Source organism: Hyperoodon ampullatus, assembly GCF_949752795.1.
Source record: "Hyperoodon ampullatus genome assembly, chromosome: 12".
NCBI lineage: Eukaryota > Metazoa > Chordata > Mammalia > Artiodactyla > Ziphiidae > Hyperoodon > Hyperoodon ampullatus.
Window position 1 is genome coordinate 20,990,282 of NC_136925.1, and position 21,594 is coordinate 21,011,875.

Consider the following 21,594-nt stretch of genomic DNA (forward strand, 5'->3'; position numbering starts at 1 on the left):
CTTACCTGATTTGTGTGAACTTTCACTTGTAGTTCTGATCCATCCTTTTATGCTCAACAAATCCTATGCCTGTGCTCCTAAAGAATATTTGGAAACAGTATAAATGCTTTTTGGTCAGTGTTCTGTCTTACTGATGGTCAAGAAAATTAATTAGAATATCTTAGCAATCTTAGTTTCCTATTTAGATTTAACTTGCCCTCTTCCCCTTTCTGGAAGGCAAAGCTAGTCTCTTCTAGTTAGGGATGAACTAAAAGTCATCGCTCGATGTTGTTTCTCTGCATGACATTTTTAAAGCTATTAAGGCTGTGCCATTGTACTCCACATAGAATACGGTTTAGTTTTGACATAAGGATTTATTTATATGATGCCTACTTGTCAAGTTTGGGCAAGTTGTAATTCAGTTGTGTCCAGATTTTCAGGATTAAGATAAAAAAAAAAAGATGTTAGCAGAAAATGGAATTTCACTCATTAAATCACCACCTCATCTCCTATTCAAAAATCTTCAATGGTTTGAATCATTGGTCACCTAACTCTCTGAATTTTGCTCAACTGCCTTTTACTCTACTAACCCTAACTTTCACAGGTTTCTAGTATCATGGAAAATCCATATTCCACTGCGTTTTCTTTCAATCAGCACATAGGGATGTTAGTATGTTCTTTGTCAGCGGTCCAGGACAGTCATACTTGCATTCTTGAAAAGTACGTAGTGATTGTCACTCCCTTGATTTCACTACTTTTTTTGGTGAGTGGGGTGGGGGTGGAGCTAGAATTGACGACCTTTCTAAACCTTACCATCATCATATAGAACACTTAAATTTATTTTCCATGCAGTCTGATAGTGTAAACCCACAACTGAAAGTCTTCAAAATTTTAAACTAATCATTGTTACATAGTTTTAAGAACACAAATACAGATTCTTTTTTTTTTCTTTTCAGCACTCACCTTTGCTCTCGGTACTCTTCTCGTATGTGTTTCTATATATCTCTATGGATTACCCAGACAAGACACTACATCCATCCAACAAGGAGAACCAGCTTCAAAAGAGAGAGTCAGTGGTGTGTGATTTTAGCCTCAAAAGATTCCTACTAAGACTAAACCATCTGCATTAAACTAGAGCCTTAAGTCAATCCCAGAAGGTAGCTTAAAAAAACAAACAAAAACTGTGTTGCATAAGCATTAAGAAGAAAGCTATGTGAGTGTATTGCTACAAAGATTTAATGTGGCCTGTTTGGAATCAACCTGTTTTGTTTTAGAATGAAGGATTTTTATTACTGTGTATATAATGTACATATAAAATATGGAGATGATGTGGTATTAAAAAAAATCATGCAAGGCTACAATATTTAATTAACAAGGTTTGGGATTATGTTAAGGGTTAAAGTGCCAAAGCCATTTCTGTACTAACTGTTCTCTTGTGCAGGTACCAGGGGAGAAGGGTGACCTGTATTCTCCAGTGCATGTACAGTATTTGGTCCCAGCAGCAGTAAAGACCTAGCTCTTTTCTTACAAAAGAGAGGCAAAAACAAGACAGGCTAGTTCAGAAACAAATTGAATATATAACTTCTCAAACTGAATCTATTTCATAACGCAGACAATGATTTCTGGGTGGTGACTGAGTACTCCTTTAAAGTGCTGTAGTTGTGCCATTCATTGTCTGGATTCACATTTCTTTGCTCTTAGATGATATACTTTTCTTCAAAAAATATTTCTAATGTCACTTTTGTACTTTTTTTTATGAAGTATGTTTAACTGTTGAGCTCAATAATTTGTGAAATTTCAGTGTTTTTTAAAAAAATTTCTATAATGTTATGGGAAAATTCAGCAATAAACTTAATTTATTTATATGAAACCTGTTTGATCACTATTTATATTGTAGATATGACCACTAAGATAACGCAAAAACGTGCTTCCCTGGTGGCTCAGTGGTTAAGAATCTGCCTGCCAATGCAGGGGACACGGGTTCGAGCCCTGGTCTGGGAAGATCCCACATGCCATGGAGCAACTAAGCCCATGCGCCACAACTACTGAGGCTGCGTGCCACAACTACTGAAGCCTGTGTCCCTAGAGCCTGTGCTCCGCAATAAGAGAAGCCACCACAATGAGAAGCCTGTGCACTGCAACCAGAGAAAGCCCACGTGCAGCAACGAAGACCCAACGCAGCCAAAAATAAAATAAAATAAATTAAAAAAAAGAGATAATGCAGAAACACAAACACAAGCCCAAAACATTAATTTTTTTACTTTCTGTATGTTGGAATTTTATCAAGGCTCTTTGGTTGCAAAAAATGGCTATAAACCTCCTCCAGCTAGCCTTAAAAAAAAAAAAGGGAATTTATAAGGACTGCAGTCAAGGCTGTATGGCTCTAGGTTGTAGGAATTATTGAACAGCCTTTTCAGAGAGCTGCTTTCAGAAAGACTTGGCTTTAACCATCACTGTCCCTTGTGTCTTTTTACTCAAAGATTCAAACATAAGGAAGGGACTTACCTGGTGGTCCAGTGGGTAAGACTGCATGCTCGCAATGTAAGGGGCCCAGGTTCGATCCCTGGTTGGGGAACTAGATCATGCATGCTGCAATTACGAGTTCGCATGTCTCAACTAAAGATCCCACACGCAGCAACTAAGACCCGGCGCAGCCAAAATAAATAAATAGATATTAAAAACAAACCCCCCCCCAAAAGAAACCTAAAACAAATACTAAGCAAGCTACCACAGATCTGGGAAGGGGAATGTTTGTTCAAGGAAGGGGAGGGAGATATTGGACATGTAAAAAATGTCCCAACTTTTTATTCCATGGCTGATTTGTGTTAAGAAAATAACTGATGATACTTTAAGTAGAAAATAAACAATCTGGAAGATAACTCACTTAAAATTGGAGTCTTTTCTAGGATTAAGGTATACCATACTTGCCAATATAAAACTATGGTCATTCAACTAAAGAAGCTTTAGTTCATGCTAACTTGCTTCTCTATGCATAAAATTAGATTGTCATTGGTATTCAGAAGATTTCTAGTAGCAATAGTTAGAATAAATTATAACAGATCTGAATGGAAATTCTCAGATGAGGACAGCTGTAACCATCAAACAGATCACATCCTACTCATGTTTCCTAAGCAGGTCACACAAAATACACTTACCAATATGCAGATACATGAAACTGTTTGAGAAACTCCATTTCAAATGTGGTTTAATGGAGTAATTTTTACAAAGATCCTAATTCAATATCTGTAAAGTAATTCCTTGTTATTCAAATGTGTTCAATGCCCCAGTTCACACAGTCTGGTAAGAGTTACCTGTATACAGCCATGAAAAGTATGAGACCTGTTCTCTGGGAGTAGTTGTCAGCTGTATTGACAAAAAAGCTCAATTTTGTTCTCCGGAAGTTTAAGAACAGTCATAATTCTAAGAAAATTGAGATTTTTCTTCCTCATCAATTTTAAAACATGGAAACAGGTAATCTCAGTTACAAGAAGAGTTTCTGGATGAATGGCACTGTAAGATGTCAAGGCAGAGGAGATCGGATGGCAGAGTAGGAGGAAGTGGAACTCACCTCCCCCCATGAACACATCAAAATATATCTACATGTGGTGAAAAGATGCTCATCATTGCTAATTATTGGAGAAATGCAAATCAAAACTACAATGAGGTACCACCTCACACCAGAACGGCCATCATCAAAAAGTCTACAAATAACAAATGCTGGAGAGGGTGTGGAGAAAAGGGAACCCTCTTACACTGTTGGTGGGAATGTAAATTGGTGCAGCCACTATGGAGAACAGTATGGAGGTTCCTCAAAAAACTAAAAATAGAATTGCCATATGATCCAACAATCCCACTACTGGGCATATAACCAGACAAAACTATAATTCAAAAAGATATGTTCACCCCTATGTTCACAGCAGCACTATTCACAATAGCCAAGACATGGAAACAGCCTAAATGTCCATCAACAGATGAATGGATTAAGATGTGGAATATATAAACAATGGACTATTACTCAGCCATAAAAAAAGCATGAAATAATGCCATTTGCAGCAACATGGATGGACCTAGACATTATCATTCTAAGCAAAGTAAGTCAGAAAGAGAAAGACAAATACCTTATGATACCTGTTATATGTGGAATCTCAAATATGACACAGATGAACATATCTACGAAACAGAAACAGACTCAGACATAGAGAACAGACTTGTGGTTGCCAAGGTAGGGAAGGAATGGGAGTCTGGGATTAGTAGACGCAAACTATTATACATAGGATGGATAAACAACAAGGTCCTACTGTACAGCACAGGGAACTATATTCAATATCCTGTGATAAACCATAAGTGGAAAATAATATGAAAATGAGTATGTATAACCAAATCACTTCACTGTACAGCAGAAATTAACACATTGTAAATCAACTACAATAAAAAAATTTTTTTAAAGTAAAAAAAAAAAATCCTATCTATCTATCTATCTATCTACATGTGGAACAGTCTCACTGAGAACTAACGAAACTGGCAGAAAGTCTCCTGTATAGCCAAGGCTGTAAGAAAGATCCACACAGAATCTGGTAGGAAGGGAAGAGAAGTGAGCAGGTTGGGACCTGTGCCCCAGGGAGAGGACTCAGAAAAAGGGAGATCACATAGGTGGAGATCCTCCCTGGAAGTGAGCAGTTCAAGCCACATATTGGGCACCCCAGCCCTGGGTCCGGCACAGGGAAGGCAGCCCCCTGGCTGGTCAGAGGGCTGGTGGGACAGGAGGGCTGTGGGAAGCCTGGACACTGCTCACGAGGAGTGTGCATGTTTGCGCACAGACACAGTAGGGGGCTTTTACTCCCACTGTTGGTGGGAATGTAAATGGGTGCAGCCACTTTGGAAAACAGTGTGGAGGCTCCTCAAAAAACTAAAAATAGAGCTACCATATGATCCAGCAATTCCACTCCTGGGTATATATCTGAAGAAAACAAAAACACTAATTCAAAAAGATACATGCACCCCAATGTTCACAGCAGCACTGTTTACAATAGCAAAAATAAGGAAGTAACCTAGTGTCCATTAACAGAAGACGTGGTGTATAAACATGAATATTAGCCATAAAAAGAATGAAATTTTGCCATTCCCAACAACGTGGATGGGCCTAGAGATTATGCTTAGTGAAATAAGTCAGAGAAAGACAAATACTCCGTTATCCCTTATATGTGGAATCTAAGAAATAAAACAAACAAAGGAATATAACAAAACAGAAAGACTGACCGCTGTAGAGAACAAACTAGTGGTTACTAGTGGGGAGAGGGAAGGGGGGAGGGGCAAGGTAGGGGGAGGGGCTTAAGAGACACAAGCTACTATGTATAAAATAAGGAAGAAAGATACATTGCACAGCACAGGAAAATATAGCCATTGTTTTGTAATAACTTTGAATGGAGTTTAATTTATAAAAATGTTGAATCACTGTGTTGTACACCTGAAACTAACTAAATAAACTAACTAACTAAATAATATTGTAAATCAACTATACTTCAATTAAAAAAGAAAAACAAAAAACCCTCAAGCCAGAGTTTAAACTCTAATCCTTTGTCTCCGGTATACCACAGTGACTTTAAAAAGATTTAACTTAGTTTAACAAAAGTCTGTTTAGTACTTACTGACCATGAGGAAACTCAGATGATTTTTTTAAAAGATAAAGATTTAATAAGTTGATAAATCACTTAATAAAATATGGACAATAAAATATAGATTCTGACATAGAATAATAGTTTCAGTTCTATTCTAAATAGCAAGGCATGTAAGAATAGATAACTAGAATTCATTTAGTATTTTAAAAGCAATTTTAATTAGAAATTACATCCTACATACAGGTGTTATTCCAAGAAGTTTCATTCCGTTGGCTAGGACTGAGCGGACAGCTCTGAAAAGATGAAGTCTGGCCTACAAAATAAATTCAAGAATGATTCAAGGTCAATTCAGCAACAGGCTAACTGGGAGTGAACAGATAAAACTGCTGTTAGAAGTAATTCTAACTTTCTTCTAATTTAAAGTAGAATAGTGTCTCCAAGTGCCCTCGGGTTTCCTGTAGGCAAAAGGAAGACAAATTCCTAGGATTTGTTATAGTAAGACTGGTACCCAAGGGCTGTGGAGTGGGAGTTAACAGTAACTCTATAAAGTACAGCTTCAGATAAGGGGAGCTAATCACCCTGTCACTTGATGTAGGAAAAGGTGTTTCATGGTCGAGTATGTTGGAAAGTAACATTGATTGTTACAGCCCAATTCTAATTTTTACCTTGAGTGTATAAGTACACTGCTGTAGGTGAACAACAGGATGCTATTTTAGAAACATTGACAAGACTGACTCAGTAATAAGTCTGAGGATGCTAGAGATTACACAGCAAAACTCAACATAACATACCCCGGCCACTTCAGGAGGACTGCTTTTTATGTGTAGTGTTTTGTGTGCCACCGCTGCAAGATGACTGAAACAGGAAGAGAATAATCATGATTAGGACCAGCTAATTTCCTGTGTAACATATAAGCTTGATATCTTATTCCCTCAACTTAGAGAAATCAAAGCCGAGAGCCACTAAAGGATATTTCCAAAGTTGGAAAGTTGAGGCGGAATTCACTGCTTTTCAATAACTGGCAAAGTGAAACACACTAAACTCCGGTTTTAGATTTTTGGTCCTGGTTCTACTAATACCAGGTGGTATTATGATTACAGTTTCATTGTTCTTAAGATTATGATTTCATTGTTAGTTTTACAAGTATAGGGGATTCTTTTCTAATAATTAGTTTTCGCTTATTTAGGCATCCCTCAAGATGAAATGTGTAACACGGTCTGGCCTGTCTGCTTCTGTACTGGGAGGAGGTAAGACTAGTTACCAATCCACTCTGCATACACGGGCCACTCTTCTTTAAGATATTTTTTCTGTTTAGGTTATGGCAGCAAGAAGAACAGTGCCAGAGAAATGATGCTTATGACATTAGTTTCAATGATTAAGTGACATTTAATAAGACCTTCTGGCTTCTTCATCTCTACATGTCTAAGTGGAAATTAAAGGAAAAAAAATCTATAAATCTGGGGAAGAAAGGTAAAAAGCATATTCAAGAAAAAAGTCCCAGGGCTTCCCTGGTGGCGCAGTGGTTGAGAGTCCGCCTGCCGATGCAGGGGACACGGGTTCGTGACCCGGTCCGGGAAGATCCCACATGCCGCGGAGCGGCTGGGCCCCGTGAGCCACGGCCACTGAGCCTGCGTGTCCGGAGCCTGTGCTCTGCAATGGGGCCACAACAGTGAGAGGCCCGCGTACCGCAAAAAAAAAAAAAAAAAAAAAGTCCAAATAAATCTCTGATTACAGTAAATCTTGAGTAAAAGCAAATACTTCTTTTTTTTTTTTTTTTTGCAGTACGCAGGCCTCTCACTGCTGTGGCCTCTCCCGTTGCCGAGCACAGGCTCCAGACGCGCAGGCTCAGCGGCCGTGGCTCACGGGCCCAGCTGCTCCACGGCATGTGGGATCTTCCCGGACCGGGGCACGAACCCGTGTCCCCTGCATCGGCAGGCGGACTCTCAACCACTGTGCCACCAGGGAAGCCAAACACTTCCTTTCTTAAATAGCTTTATGAGAAGATACAACTGTTGCTATAAAACTCAACCTCTATTCAAACTTTCTAAAACAGCCACCATGAAATTTCTATCCAAGTGTCATCTACTCGCTTTCCAATTCATTCTCTACCCTCTATCAGACTGACTTTTCTGTGCCTCTGCTTAAAACTTTTTATGGACCCCACTGCCCTGAAAATAAGTCAGAATGCCTTAGTACACAATATAGTCATTCTCCCACAAGTTCTTTTAATGTATCATGTTCTTGCTCAACTCTGGGCTTTTCCCTCCTTCTCTGCCACCTTGCTTCTCCTGACTGACATCTACTCCTCTCCTCTGAGAAGCCCTCTCTGAACCCTCAAGGCTGGGCTAAGTGCCCTCACATTGCCCCTCATGTCCAATGTATCCTAACATGTGCTGTACTGTGATCACCCATGATGTACCTATCGGTTCCCGTTCACTAGACTCCAGTGACCAGACCTTCAATCACTGGATGAATGAATGAATGAACATTAACTGCTAATTTGCAAAGATGAAGCAAGAATTCCTGTAACTTAAAGCATATAATTTTTTAGGCCAATGGATTTGTCTATAGGAGACCTTTAGATGAAAGAAAGGTCCTTTGTCATATCAAATGTCTTTTAAGACCCCAAAATAGCAAGTTTATAACATACCTTAGAGTTAGAAGGTAACTGACAATGTGCCTGGGTTGAAGGTCTTCGGCTGACCTATAAAGCACCTCATCGAACCTAAAAGAAAGATGACCGGAGTGGTTGGCAGGGGAAGGCTGGGCGCATATTACACTAAGCTAAGATCTACGATATAAGGTTGACTTGATATCATTAATGGTAGAAGATATATGAAAAAAGACCTTGCGTAAATTTGAAGGTAAAGGCACATCTTTCTTTCTTACAAGTTCCTTGATGGCAGGTACTTTCTAAATCACCTTGAGATCCCATAGGCCTAGCCCAAAGCAAGGACTCAAATCATGGCTGTTAAATGTACGAAGCCTCTAGCCATGCTTAGGAACATAATCTAGCAAACAAGAGTCCACTCACTGCCAAGAAAACCAGGTTGGCTTATTTTTCCTCACAAATTAGCCAAATGTTAGTAAACTAACCCCTCATCCCAAGAAAGAACCACTGACCACTCTGTAGCAATCAGAGAATAGGCCTTGTTGTTAACCCTCCATATCCCTTCCAGATATTCGTCAGTCTCTCCTGACAAGTCTGGCTTCATCAATAATGCTCATGAGAGCTCAGAAGTATGGTCTCTTGCCCAGTGTATTTGAAGCTGAACTGAAACCAAGAGGCAAACGGAGGGCTTATGGTCTCAGGGATGGTGCACAAAGGCAGGGATTTTCCTTCACTTATCACAGAGGGTGAGAAGATGACCGTTTCTACACTGAAAGGTTATGCTTTTACCAGGCTTTACGTTCTCACACCATGACCTAAAGGATGTTAGACACCTGGCCTAATTCAATGGTGATAACATTTTTTAAGCCCAAGGATTAGCCGTGAGCATGCCCTCTGTCTGCTCCCAAAGGGCAGGCAATCACTTTTTGGTCACACCTTTGGAAAAGTGCTGTCTAGAGTCACTGGCCTCTTGATTCCAGTGGTCAGCAAACTACAACAGTCATTTCACAGAGCAGAAGCAGACTTGATAATGTTAGGAAACTGTACCTGAGAAGATGCTGGAGAATGGAAACAGACTGTGGCTCTTGTAAGCAAGTAGTGTTGAAGTCATTTAGATAACCACATCCAAAAGTCTCTTCCAAACTGTTATCACAAGTTTAAACACAACAAAGGATTAAACAAGTCATCCTATGACTCAGTTGCAAGGGATGAACATCCCCTCATAACGCACAGTCTTGCTTTCCTTAATATAGTCCTAGACTCGGAAGCTACCATCATTTGACCTGATGCCTCAGTTTTTCCTACATCTGTTTCTTCATCTGAAAACAGAGTATACTCTTTGGCAGGGTTATTCTGAGTACTAAATAAGGTAATATATATAAAAGCATTTTGTTTCATAGGTGTGCAATACATAAATGTTTAAAAAACCCCACAAGACCCAAACATAATAAGAGGTCCACTGTACTTCAACTAGTTTTGAATGTGAGATGTCGGAGAAGCCCAGAAAACAGGGCCTTTGGTCTCGGAATCACTCCATCCAGACCCCACCCTGGGAAGGACAGAGCGGCCCAGTGTTTCCCTGCAGGCCCTTCTCACCTGTGGAGGCGGGCGTGTGTGTACTGCAGGAAGACCCCCGTGTCCCCGCGACTCTGGAAAACACGATCCCAGCTGAACTGATAGTCAGATAACAGGAAACCTCTGAAGTCCTAAAATGACAGAGGAAATCTTCAGCGCTGGGATTTGTCCCAGTACCAAATAAAAGGCTCTCCCGGGAAGCAGTCTTCACAGACCTGAATGATAAGGGCTGCGAGCCCCACCCTCTCTGCTGTCTCCTGGGGGTTCTCCAGCTCTCTGGTGGCTGAAATAGACAAAGGCAGCTACTTTAACCTTGCATGAAACTGTACAGAATCCGGGACTAAAGTGGAGATAAAACCTGACAAAACCATATGCTGACAGCATCAAGAATAAACAGGTGTACAGCAGGCAATTAACTGTCCTAATGTGGGCTGATTTAACTTTGATAATGGTGTTTTCAAACCTTTGTTAAAAGGGAAGAAACACGAATTTATTTTTCTTACAAATATCCCTTGTAAGACATTAGATAGAGCTGGTACTTGTTTTTCCAAAGGTGAAGGTTAAACAAAGCCATAAGGACTTGGGACCTGCTTCTGATTATGGAACACAGGAACTTTGCAAAAGCACTCCAACCGTGGAGTGACAATGCTGAAGCTGCCCAGGAAAAGAGGCTCAGGGTGTATCAATTCCCATTACTAAACTGAATAACAGCCCAGCAGCAAGTCTAGAAATTCTGGCACCTCGAATTAGCAAAGCTATTTGTGCCAAGGTTTATGAAAGTTCAATGGAGGGAGGGTCATAACCAATCACACTGCAGAGAAGTCCAGCAGAACATAGAAGTGCACGTAAGTTACGTCTGTAACAACAAAAAAATGAATTCACTCTTAATAGAAGCCATGTTCTGTAGCATCCTCAATCGGATCTCATTTAGAACATCTTCCAGAAAAGTAACGTCTCCTCTTCGAGTCTTCATTCCCTGCACTACCCCAAAGGGCACGTGCTGGCACCTAAAATGGAGCAAGCACTCAGTTCACTGAAAACTGAAAAGGAGCTGGTGATCAAAGAAATAACAATACCCTTATAGAGAATAGTCTTAACTTTAACTCTCATAGAGAGGCTTTAAAAAATTAATAAATTGAAATATGCTGTGACGTATGCCACAGAAGATGTTAAACACACAGCTTCATTTCATAATCACTAGCATATGATTAAATTACTAGTTGCCTTTATCAAAAAAAGGAGATGGGAATTAAGAATTTTGAAAATCAAGCCACTGAGAGATGTCTAATAAAACCATTTATTAAATGTTTATAAGCTAGAAATGAATATAACCAGGACAAAAATTAGCACAAAGAACAAATCTGTTTTTTCACACTAACATCTTGAAACAAAGAAGTGAAGTTTGAATGAAAATCTTTAACAATTTGCTACATTTTTGGACTTGGCTGACCTAGCAAAACTTTAATCTTGAGCAGGCAATTAAGAACCATGCAGACAGTACGGTACCTTTCTGCCCAGTCATATCCCATGATCTGCAGCATTTGGAACACTTGCTGAAAATGCTTTTTTTGCCCTTTATCTGTCTTGAGAAAAAAATGTATTGAAAATAAAAGAACACTGATAAGTTAATCTACAATAGGTTGGACATAAATCAAATTAAAATATTTGAGTTTTGACAGACTAGAGTCACTGTCAGTGGATATGTTTTAAATAAGCACACAAAGCGGATGCCACCAGAAGAAGGTCTAAGGTGAGTCCTCTGAAAGGAAGTAAGAGCTGCAGCACTCCACTGAGTCAGGAGGGAATATGAAATTTAACCTTCTGAGTATTCTATCTAAATTCCTCCTCTCTCAGCTGTTATGACCTTTATCTCCAAGAAGGCCAAAGCTAAGCTCTAAAAAGGTATTTAATAGCAACTTTTTTTTTTCCTTTGGGGAAACGGAGGTTGCACACAGAAAGAAAGGAAGGGGAGACTAGAATATTACTCAGCATAAAAGGAACAAACTACTGACACATGCACTAGTTTGGGTGGATCTCAAGGGCATTCATTATGCTGAGTGAAAACAGCCGACCTCAAAATGTTACCTAATGTGGGACTTCCCTGGTGGCACAGTGGTTAAGAATCCGCCTGCCAATGCAGGAGACACGGTTTCGAGCCCTGATCTGGGAAGATCCCACATGCTGCAGAGCAACTAAGCCCGTGCACCATAACTACTGAGCCTGTGCTCTAGAGCCCGCAAGCCACAACTACTGAGCCCATGCACTACAACTACTGAAGCCCGCGCACCTAGAGCCCATGCTCTGCAATGAGAGAAGCCACCGCAATGAGAAGCCTGTGCATTGCAACGAAGAGTAGCCCCCACTCGCCGTAACTAGAGAAAGCCTGCGCGCAGCAACGAAAACCCAACACTGTCCAAAAAAAAAAAAAAAAAAAAAAAAAAAAAGTTACCTAATGTGGTTCCATTTATATAACATTCTCTAAGTGACAAAATGGTATGATGGAGAACAGAGCAGTGGTTACCAGTGGTTAGGGCTGGAGGAACGCATGATTATTAAGTGGTTGCCCTAAGAGAGGTTGTTTTGTGATGGAACAGTTTTGTATTCTGAATGTGGTGATGGTTACATGAATCTACACGTGTTAAATTTCACACCCCCCTCCACCATGCCCATACACCAGCATGTGTAAAAATTGGTGAAATTTAATTAAGGTCTCTACCAGTATTAGTTTCCTGGTATAGACAAAGTATTATGGTTATGTAAGATATTATCTTTGGAGAAGACTGAAGGCTACATGGAAACTACCATTTTGAAACTTCTGTGAGTCCTAAAATATTTAAAATAGTTATTTTAAAGAAATGCATTATAGTGACATGTACATATTTGTTACACATAACCATTCATCTGGGTAATTTTTGTTTTTTTTTTTACTATGAAGCAATGTGAACTTTTTAATTTTTAAGTTCTTTTTTTTTAAACATAGTGTTTGCCACCATACATACACTTAACATTGAATCCTTTCTATAGTTGGAGAAAATTATTTTTGCCTAGTTTTTCAACAAGGCATTCAATTTCTGTCTTTGCAGTTTTCATGAAGTAGGGATCATAACCTTTTGTTCTTTATTGTGATTACTTACCACATAAATCATTTTATCAAAATTAAACTTGTCCATTCGATCTATAGCAGCTGCAAGATCTCTGAAAAAAACGGCCATAGATTAAGAGTTACTAAGCAGATCTCGGTAATAATTTGTTTTACCTATTTAATAGTAATGAGGCTTTTCTCATTAAGAACTACTGTCATTCCAAGCGTCGGGTATAGTACCCATACTTATATAATCCCAGTACCATACTTTGATACAAGGTAGTAATTAAAAAAACAGCTTTGGGAAAAGAATTATGAAAGTGCTGTGAAAAGATCAAAAATGATAAAAGCTCTGGGACAAGTAGTAATAATAACTAAATAGCTCTAGGCAAGGTGTTTGTAGGTAAATGTTTTATGATTTGTTAATTATGCCTCTACTGGAAAGAATTACCTTCCTGTCACTTTTCTGCAATATACTTTCTTAAAGAACATATTTAAAACACAGGTGATACAGTATCTTCTAGCCACTCTTCCAACGTCTTGGATCATTCGAAAGCAATGCTTTCTAAAGCATTTAAAAAGACCATAAATTCCTTTGACAAAAATTCCACTTACCTCTTATCTCTGGCTAAGGACAAAATACCCAGTTTGCACACACTACAAAATATTTAAAAACAAACCATAAACTACAAAATTTTAAGTGAAAATTTTTAGGTGAAAATTATTTAAATATTGAATTTTAAAATTAGAGCTAATTAACTTGTGGGGAATATGTTAATAACTATGTAATATCTTTGTGTGGTGACATATCATAACTAGACTCACCATGGTGATCATTTTGAATATACAGAAATACCAAATCACTATGTTGTGTAACAGGAACTAACGTAGTGTTGTAGGTCAATTATAATTCAAAACCAAATAAACTCATAGAAAAAGAGATAGGATTTGTAGAATTTCAGAGGCAAAGGATAGAGAGAGGGGGAATTGGATGAAGGTGGTCAAAAGGTACAAACTCCCAGTTATAAGATAAATAAGTACTAGGGATGTAAAGTACAAAATGATAAATAGAATTAACACTGCCGTATGTTATATATGAAAGTTAATGTTAAGAGAGTAAACCCTAAGAGTTCTCATCACAAGAAAATTTTTTTCTATTTCTTTAGTTGTGTTATCTAAATGAAACGATGCATGTTCACTAAACTTATTGTGATAATCATTTCGTGACGAAGTCGAATCATTATACACCTTACACAGTGCTGCATGCCAATTATATCTCAATAAAACTGAAAGAAAAAAAATTAAAGCTATTTTTGCTTAACAATACATGACACTGGGAGGATTTTGAGGATTTTTAAAGTTCCTAGATCTTTTGAAATGTTGGGGATCATCAAAATGTCATTGGTACCTACTTCAGGATCCAGATATAACAGAGCAAGCGCCCCCTGCATTGTAAGCATGGAGTCTTAACCCCTGGACCGCCAGGGAAGTCCCCAGAGCATGCGTTCTGAATGGAGGCAAAAACTGCCTCGTGAGGGACAAAAAAATCTTACTCTATTTATGTATAAAGCACATATATGCATACAATACATACAGACACATCTGTGGTGTTAAAATTTCATGAGGATGGGCAAGTATAAAAAATATGGCTAAAAAGGCTCCTGAGAAGGGTTACAATTAAAAAAAAGGTTGTAAAACACTGACACAGATTATCCCAAAAACGAAGTCACAAATATACACCCCATTATATTTTTTGATTTGAGCCAAGCACAAAACAAAGAAAAACTTTTTGATCCAAAGAAAAAGAGATGAATATAAGAAAAAGTCCTAGGTTGAGTTTGTAGAACCTGAATTTAAAAGCTGGAGAGGGCTTCCCTGGTGGTACAGTGGTTAAGAATCCACCTGCCAATGCAGGGGATACGGATTAGAGCCCTGGCCCAGGAAGATCCCACATGCCTCGGAGCAACTAAGCCCATGCCCCACAACTACTGAGCCTGGCTCTAGAGCCTGTGAGCCACAACTACTGAAGCCTGCGTGCCTCGAGCCCATGCTCCGCAACAAGAGAAGCCCACACACCACAACGAAGAGTAGTGCCTGCTCGCTGCAACTAGAGAAAGCCCGCGTGCAGCAATGAAGACCCAACACAGCCAAAAATAAACATAAATAAAATAAATACATTAAAAAATAAAAAGCCAGAAGAAATGCCAAGTCATTTAGTTCAGGTCTCTTTTCACAAAGTAGGGAACCATGGCCCAGAGAGGTTAAGTGATGGTCATGGTTTCAGAACAAAAATTCAGGTCTCCAGCTTCACCCTGTGCTCTTGTCAGTATCCTCCTGCATTTTTCTTTGTCTGTTATAACAACTCCCTTAATTTACAACCACACACATAGCTGTATTCTATAAGGAACCTACTGAAAGGACAGAAACAACTACAGTTAGAGCAAGGTGAAAAATCAAACATTTCAACAAGTGGCACAAAGATGATTCTCCCAAAGAAAAAAGGGAAAGTATAGGTATTAAGGTAAATAAACAGAAAAATCTGGACCCAATGATAGCCCCCCAAAAGATACCAGATAAGGATAGTTATAGAGTCTTTATGACATAGAGCCTCTATTCTGAGCAGACACATTTCTTTCTTTTTTTTTTGAGTATAGTTGACTTACAATATTATGTTAGTTTCAGTGATTCAGTATTTTTGCAGATTATATTCCACTACAGTTTATTACAAGATAATGAGTTTAATTCCCTGTTGCTTACATGAGTAAACACATTTCTTGTAACCACTACTCAAAGGTTTATTTAATCTGTCCAGCAATAATTAGCTGGCACAAAAAAAATTTTCTACTGTATATTTCTTTGTATCTAGAAAAAGAAATGTACCTCTTGGATATACAGGGTCTTATTATTTCCTAACTCCAATTGTATGGAATTGATAAAGAGAAATGCCAAAAAGTAACAGAAAATAAGAATGATTTTTCTAAGGGACAATAAGAGAGGCAGATGGTTGTTTAAAGTTGTCTGGAAAAAAATGATGGTAGTTAACAACAACAACAAAATATCATTAACTATGCTACAAAAGTGGTTTGTGATCCAACATAAAATTCTAGCCCGGGAGACACTAGAACCTTTTGCTAGCAGTGCTTGAGTACGGCCGTGTTTGCCTGTGTGGCTTTTTTATGGTCCTGTCTTCTCCTTCCTATTAGCTTTGTCCCAGAAATAAGTGTGCTTGATAAACCCAGTTCTTACTGATTAACAGAGACTGCTCCTTTCCACAGGCGTTGGTCATGGAGACAAATGAAAAAATATAAGCGGCATGGCCTACTTCTCCCTCGGTCTATTTTACCACAGTCTGAATGAGGACTGGTACTTATATGCACATAAGATGATCTTGACAGAGGATACCACTGAGCTGACATGAGCACCTTTTAGTATACATTTCCTGTCAATATGCAATTATAAAATATTTATAGTTGGCTATGAGGTACTTCAATTTTATAGTTTGTAGAACAATGTATTCACCTGTGGAAATCCTATGATGTTTAACTGTAATCAGTTTTTCAGTTACTTTTCTGATGATATTAAACCTTTCCAGAAACTATAAATGGCCATAAACAGAAATCCAATAAAAATATTTTGAGTGATGAGAGCAAAAGATTTTAGAAATCAGGATTTGGTAACAGTTTTGCTAATAAAATGATTGTCTTAGCATTAATCCTAGAACAAAGAATGTGAAGTCATGCATTCTAATGATGAGGTTCACACAAGACACAAACCTGGTTGCATAGAGAGACGTCCCGTCGCTTCGCATTACAGTACAAACTGAGGAGGGGTCACCATTCCCTGACAGATCCACTACAGCTGTGCCTTTTCTAGAAATGCAAAAAGGTAACTCTGAAACAACATAATGAATTAAAACCGTTAATAGTATAATATCTATAACATTATCTTTGGCAAACCAGAAGCTATTTTTATTACTTAAGTAGCAATAAGTGGTGTAACCAGCAATGAAGAAAAATAAGAAGGAATCTGACCTTGAATGAATCTATTAAGAGTAGGTATTTTGTAATTAATATTTACTTATCAATTTAAATTCTGTACTCTGGATGAACTACTTAAAGTCTTTAACATAACTAGTTGAAAAATGAGATTTCAACTTCAGTTTAACCATGAAACATCAAGTTCTTCTTCTAATCCAAGTTACTGTAACACTCAATATTGGGCTAATTTTTAACATTCAAGAAAGTACTCTTGAGTAATAAAACCATAGAATTTTGTAACTGTCTTTCCTGCCCGATCAAAAATTAGAATCTGTATATGGCGATCTAAAGATTGTCCTTAGGGACATTACTGAGGATGTCGTGAGCCACATTCTCCATGTCTTTCTTATAAGGATGACGAGCTCTTCGTTACTATGAAAAATGGCACTTTTTAAAAAATTAATTTTTATTGGAGTATGGCTGCTTCACAATGTTGTGTTAGCCTCCACTGCACAACAGAATGAATCAGCCATACACGTGCAGATATCCCCTAGCTTTTAGGTTACCACAGTGCATTAGGTAGGAGTTCCCTGTGCTATATAGTACGTTCCCATCGGTTGTCTACTTTATACATAGCGTCAATAATGTATATGTGTCAATCTCAGTCCCCCAATTCCTCCCTCCCCACCCCTTCCCGCCTTGGTATCCATACATTTGTTCTCTATGTCTCTATTTATACTTTGCAAATAAGATCATCTATACCATTTTTCTAGATTCCACATAAATACATTAATATACGATATTTGCTTTTCTCTTACTTCACTCTGTATGACACTCCCTAGGTCTGTCCACATCTCTACAAATGACCCCATTTCATTCCTTTTTATGGCTGAGTAACATTCCATTGTATATATATACCATGTCTTCTTTATCCATTCCTCTATGGACATTTAGGTTGCTTCCATGTCCTGGCTATTGTAAATAGTGCTGCTATGAACATTGGGGTGCATGTGTTTTTTCTGAATTATAGTTTGTCTGGGTATATGCCCAGTAGTGGGATTGCTGGATCATATGGTAGTTCTATTTTTAGTTTTTTAAGGAACCTCCATACTGTTTTCCATAGTGGCTGTATCGATTTACATTCCCATCAACAGTTTATGAGGGTTCCCCTTTCTCCACACCCTCTCCAGCAATTATTGTTTGTAGATTTTTTGATGATGGTCATTCTGACCGGTGTCAGGTGATACGTCATTGTACTTTTGATTTGCATTTCTCTAATAATTAGTGATGTTGAGAATCTTTTCATGTGTTTGCTGGCCATCTGGAAAAATGGCACATCAAGCAACTGGTTTGCTTCTGTGTTACACATGGCTGGGCTCCTATGAATGGTGCCATTTCTGTTTGGCTGACAGGAAGCTCAAAGCTAAATTAGAAATCTACCTTAAGCAAAGAAGCAGGATCCCAGTGTGTGTTACATGATGTACTAATATCATCCCTGACGTCCTATTATTTTTTCTGCCCTGCTTCTTGATTTCCTCAGTTTACTCTTTCAAAAGCTTGGGGTTGTAGTATACCTTTAAAAAAAATTATTTAAGACCTTTATTAATAGGTGCTTGCAGTTTGTTGACTTTTTGAAAAAAATCAAGCTGTAAACTTTTATTATAAATTAAAAATGAGGTTCTTAAAAATCTCAACTAGACCAGATATGAAACAATTTAAAATCCTTTAAAGGTGTACTGAGAAAGCCCAGGCTTTTTTTTTTTTTTTTAAACACATTTGTCATTACCAAAGAGAGACGTCTTTAGGTAAAAATAATAAAAACCCCATGCTGCATAGATAATGCAGATAGTTCTAGTTATCTGGTCAAAAGGCAAAAAGCAAGCACTTAAGGTCTTCATCTCCAATCTTTTGTTCATTTCTTATTGCTGGAATTTCATATTCATTTCTTCTTGTGGCACGACTAAACCAGATGATGGTAGAGATGGTAAGCCGGCATTTACTCAACCCCGCCCTGCTCAGCCTCGGGAGCGGACGCATTCTCAGCTGGTGGATCGGCTGCTTGTGTCTCTTCGCCACCTTGTGGTTTAGGGCTTTCTGGGCGTCTGCGTCTGTAACTTCAGTTACGGCGGTACCGACATTGAGGGGGCTGCCGACCTTGGGTCTCATCTCCTTGATTTTCCCTACCTTCTTCACTGCCGTCCTCTCTGCGCCGTCTTTGGCGAGGAGGGCCCCTGCGGAACGGTGGTCTATAACCCCGATACATATTCTGTCTCACTGGTGTACCTTGTTCTCCTGCACCCTGGTTGTCAGCACGCTCCATCACCTCTCCCCGCACAGGAAGGTGGAACGCTGTGGTCGACGCCCACAGGCTCTCCGCACTTAATAAGGTGGGCGCCGGTGCCTGCGGTAGGGCCGCCGCTGTCGGGCCCGGCCTGGCCTTCGGGGGCACTCTCGGATCCCTCCGTCTTTTCCCCTCTCTCGCTGTCCCGGTAATTCTGCTGGAGGTTGCGTGGAGGCCCCCCGCGACGCGGAGAGCGGCTGTGATGGGGCTGGTGCACGTGTACCGCCTTGCGCTGGACCCCCAGGGCCTGCAACGTCTGCTGCCCGCACCCTCTTCTCCTTCAGCGACATGGAGCCCCGCAGTCTCTCCGTCTCCTACGCCGCGAAGGCACTTCCCGGGTTCTTCTTCTTTATGGCAGTCTGGTGTACACATACATCTTCCTTGGTGTCGTTCCTGTTGCTGAAGCCATATCCGCTTCTTACACTGAACCATTTTATGTTCCCAGCACCTTCGCTGCGATGACCTTCTTGTCCCCGGCGGCAGGCGCCGCCGATGCGAGGCCGCCGGGCCGCCGCCTCCTGCGCCGCTGCCCGTCGTGCCGGGCTCGGTGTCGGCAGCGCTGCGGGCGGCTTCTGGGTCTCGGCCTCGATGCTCACGGCTGCGGCTCCTCCCGGGCTGTGATGGCAACCAGGCCGGCAGCGGCGGTGAGGCTGCTCGGGGCTCTCTGGGGGCCGCTCTCCGCTCCCGCTACCCATCGAACTCAGTATACCTGTTTTTACAAACTGCTTTAAATCCTTTTGGAACAGGATGGAATCTTTTTAAAAAGGCAGGGTTGAGTACAAAGCGTTCTATTTCCCTTTTCCAGTTATACCATTATCAGCTGGTGTGACCTTAGGCAGATCGCTTATACTTTCTGTGCTGTTTCCTCATATGTAACAACAAGATAATATTCTTTCTCCCAAGCTTACCAGGATTTTGCTATGGCAGCAAGAGACAACATGTGGGAAAGTACTCTGAAGAGCAAAAAGCACTGTAAGAAATGCCAGGAGGGCTGTACACGACATTCTGCTCTCCTTACTGAGAGAAAACGTCAATACCAACTTCAAAGCAGAATGAATAACTTTCTAAAGAATAGTAACCTGATCATACATTGTTTTCTGTAGGAGTCCTTTACTGTCCAGCAACTTTAAGACTTCTTGAGATTTTTCACGATAAAATGATTCTCCTGAATATTCATCAAAGTGTACTCCTAGACGCTAAAAGGATTTGGAAACAAAAGAAAAAAAAGTTACGCATATGTCCTATTATCTTACCCTAAGACAAAATAGGATGTTCTACAGTCTGTCAGACAGATGGGGAAAATAAGAATGAAGTCAAGTCACTCTGTGACTCAAACCTTCCTAACGGCTCCCCGGCACGGTCAAGCCCTCACAGTGGTACTGTGCTGTCCAACGTGGGAGTTGCTGGACACATATGGCTATTCAAATTCAAATTAAGGAAAATTGAAGATTTACTTTCTCAGTTACGCTACTCACACTTCAAGTGCTCAATGGCCACATGTGGCTAGAGGCTACCATATTGGACAGCAGAGATCCAGAACGTTTCCACTGCAGCAGGAAGCTAGACTGGACAGTCCTGGAAAATGTCCTACATCTCACCCCACTCTACAACCTCTTCAAACTCCTCTCTCACTTTTCTTCATCTTGCTTCCTTACTCCAGCCATGTGGGATCTTTGCTGAAACCCTCTTCAGACAGCAGCCCTGATCCCGCCCCCCCGCTTCACTTTTCTCCATACATCATCACCACCTAACAGACTGTATATGTTCTTGTTGAATTTGCACTGCCTTAAATTTGTTTAATTTGCTGTGTCCATGTTGGAGTGTAAAGTCCATGAGAAAAGAACGTATATCTCTTTTATTCACTGTTGTATTTCTCCCACCCTCAACATGTTTTTAGACAAACAAATTTATAGCCATCACATATACGCCTAAGGAAGCAAAAGAAGAAAAAATGATTAAGAAAAAGTGAAGGAATGATAGGAGAGAGAAGAGAAAAGCCAAACTGAAATGAAGTATCAGGATGTCACTTCACATTCAGCCTGTGAAGTTCACAGGCTTTATTTTGGAGCTCTAACTTCCAGCCCAAAGAACAGTATCTGAGTCCCAGTTATCAACTCAGTGACAAATGACAAATCTGTTCTTAAAATATGAGCTTCAGAAGCAACCCTCCTACCCAGGAGTACCCGTCAAGAGCTGCACCACATGACAGGAAAGTGGGCAGGCACCTTGTAAATCCGAATGTACTCTTCTATGCTCAAGTCCCGAAATCTCTGCCAGAGTGCAAGTGCTTGCGTGTCACCCAGTTCCAATCGCTGGAAGAACTCATGTGCTGATTTTGCTACATTTTTATCGTCTGATGCTTCTTTATTAACTTGTACATAAACCTAAAGGCACAATAGTACATTAAATGAGGT

General features: G+C 39.8%; 2 protein-coding genes and 1 pseudogene across 6 annotated transcripts in view; 1 reads left to right on the plus strand and 2 right to left on the minus strand.

Moving 5' to 3' along the window:
• SLC35A1 (solute carrier family 35 member A1) overlaps positions 1–1,063 on the plus strand; it is a gene marked incomplete at both ends in the record, with an annotated part of 43,845 nt that extends 42,782 nt beyond the window's left edge. For both annotated transcript variants that reach the window (XM_079716455.1, XM_079716454.1), the window contains one exon: positions 936–1,063. In XM_079716455.1, coding sequence (XP_079572581.1) covers positions 936–1,063 — 128 coding nt within the window. The remainder of the gene's footprint in view (positions 1–935) is intronic.
• A 4,725-nt stretch (positions 1,064–5,788) lies between these two features.
• RARS2 (arginyl-tRNA synthetase 2, mitochondrial) overlaps positions 5,789–21,594 on the minus strand; it is a gene marked incomplete at its 5' end in the record, with an annotated part of 81,405 nt that continues 65,599 nt past the window's right edge. For 2 of the 3 annotated variants that reach the window (XM_079716452.1, XM_079716450.1), the window contains 12 exons: positions 5,789–5,907; positions 6,386–6,449; positions 8,245–8,319; positions 9,253–9,348; positions 9,802–9,911; positions 9,996–10,063; positions 10,663–10,787; positions 11,287–11,363; positions 12,915–12,975; positions 16,636–16,731; positions 20,270–20,376; positions 21,406–21,564. In XM_079716452.1, coding sequence (XP_079572578.1) covers positions 5,821–5,907; positions 6,386–6,449; positions 8,245–8,319; positions 9,253–9,348; positions 9,802–9,911; positions 9,996–10,063; positions 10,663–10,787; positions 11,287–11,363; positions 12,915–12,975; positions 16,636–16,731; positions 20,270–20,376; positions 21,406–21,564 — 1,125 coding nt within the window. In that variant the 3' untranslated portion in view covers positions 5,789–5,820. Of the gene's footprint in view, positions 5,908–6,385; positions 6,450–8,244; positions 8,320–9,252; positions 9,349–9,801; positions 9,912–9,995; positions 10,064–10,662; positions 10,788–11,286; positions 11,364–12,910; positions 12,976–16,635; positions 16,732–20,269; positions 20,377–21,405; positions 21,565–21,594 lie in introns of all 3 variants that reach the window. The other variant, XM_079716451.1, reaches the window with a different exon arrangement.
• Positions 18,836–20,184, minus strand: LOC307061154 (Y-box-binding protein 1-like; annotated as a pseudogene). The gene is made up of 2 exons: positions 20,089–20,184; positions 18,836–19,867 (listed from the first exon to the last, which is right to left on the minus strand). The product of its transcript is annotated as a Y-box-binding protein 1-like (transcript).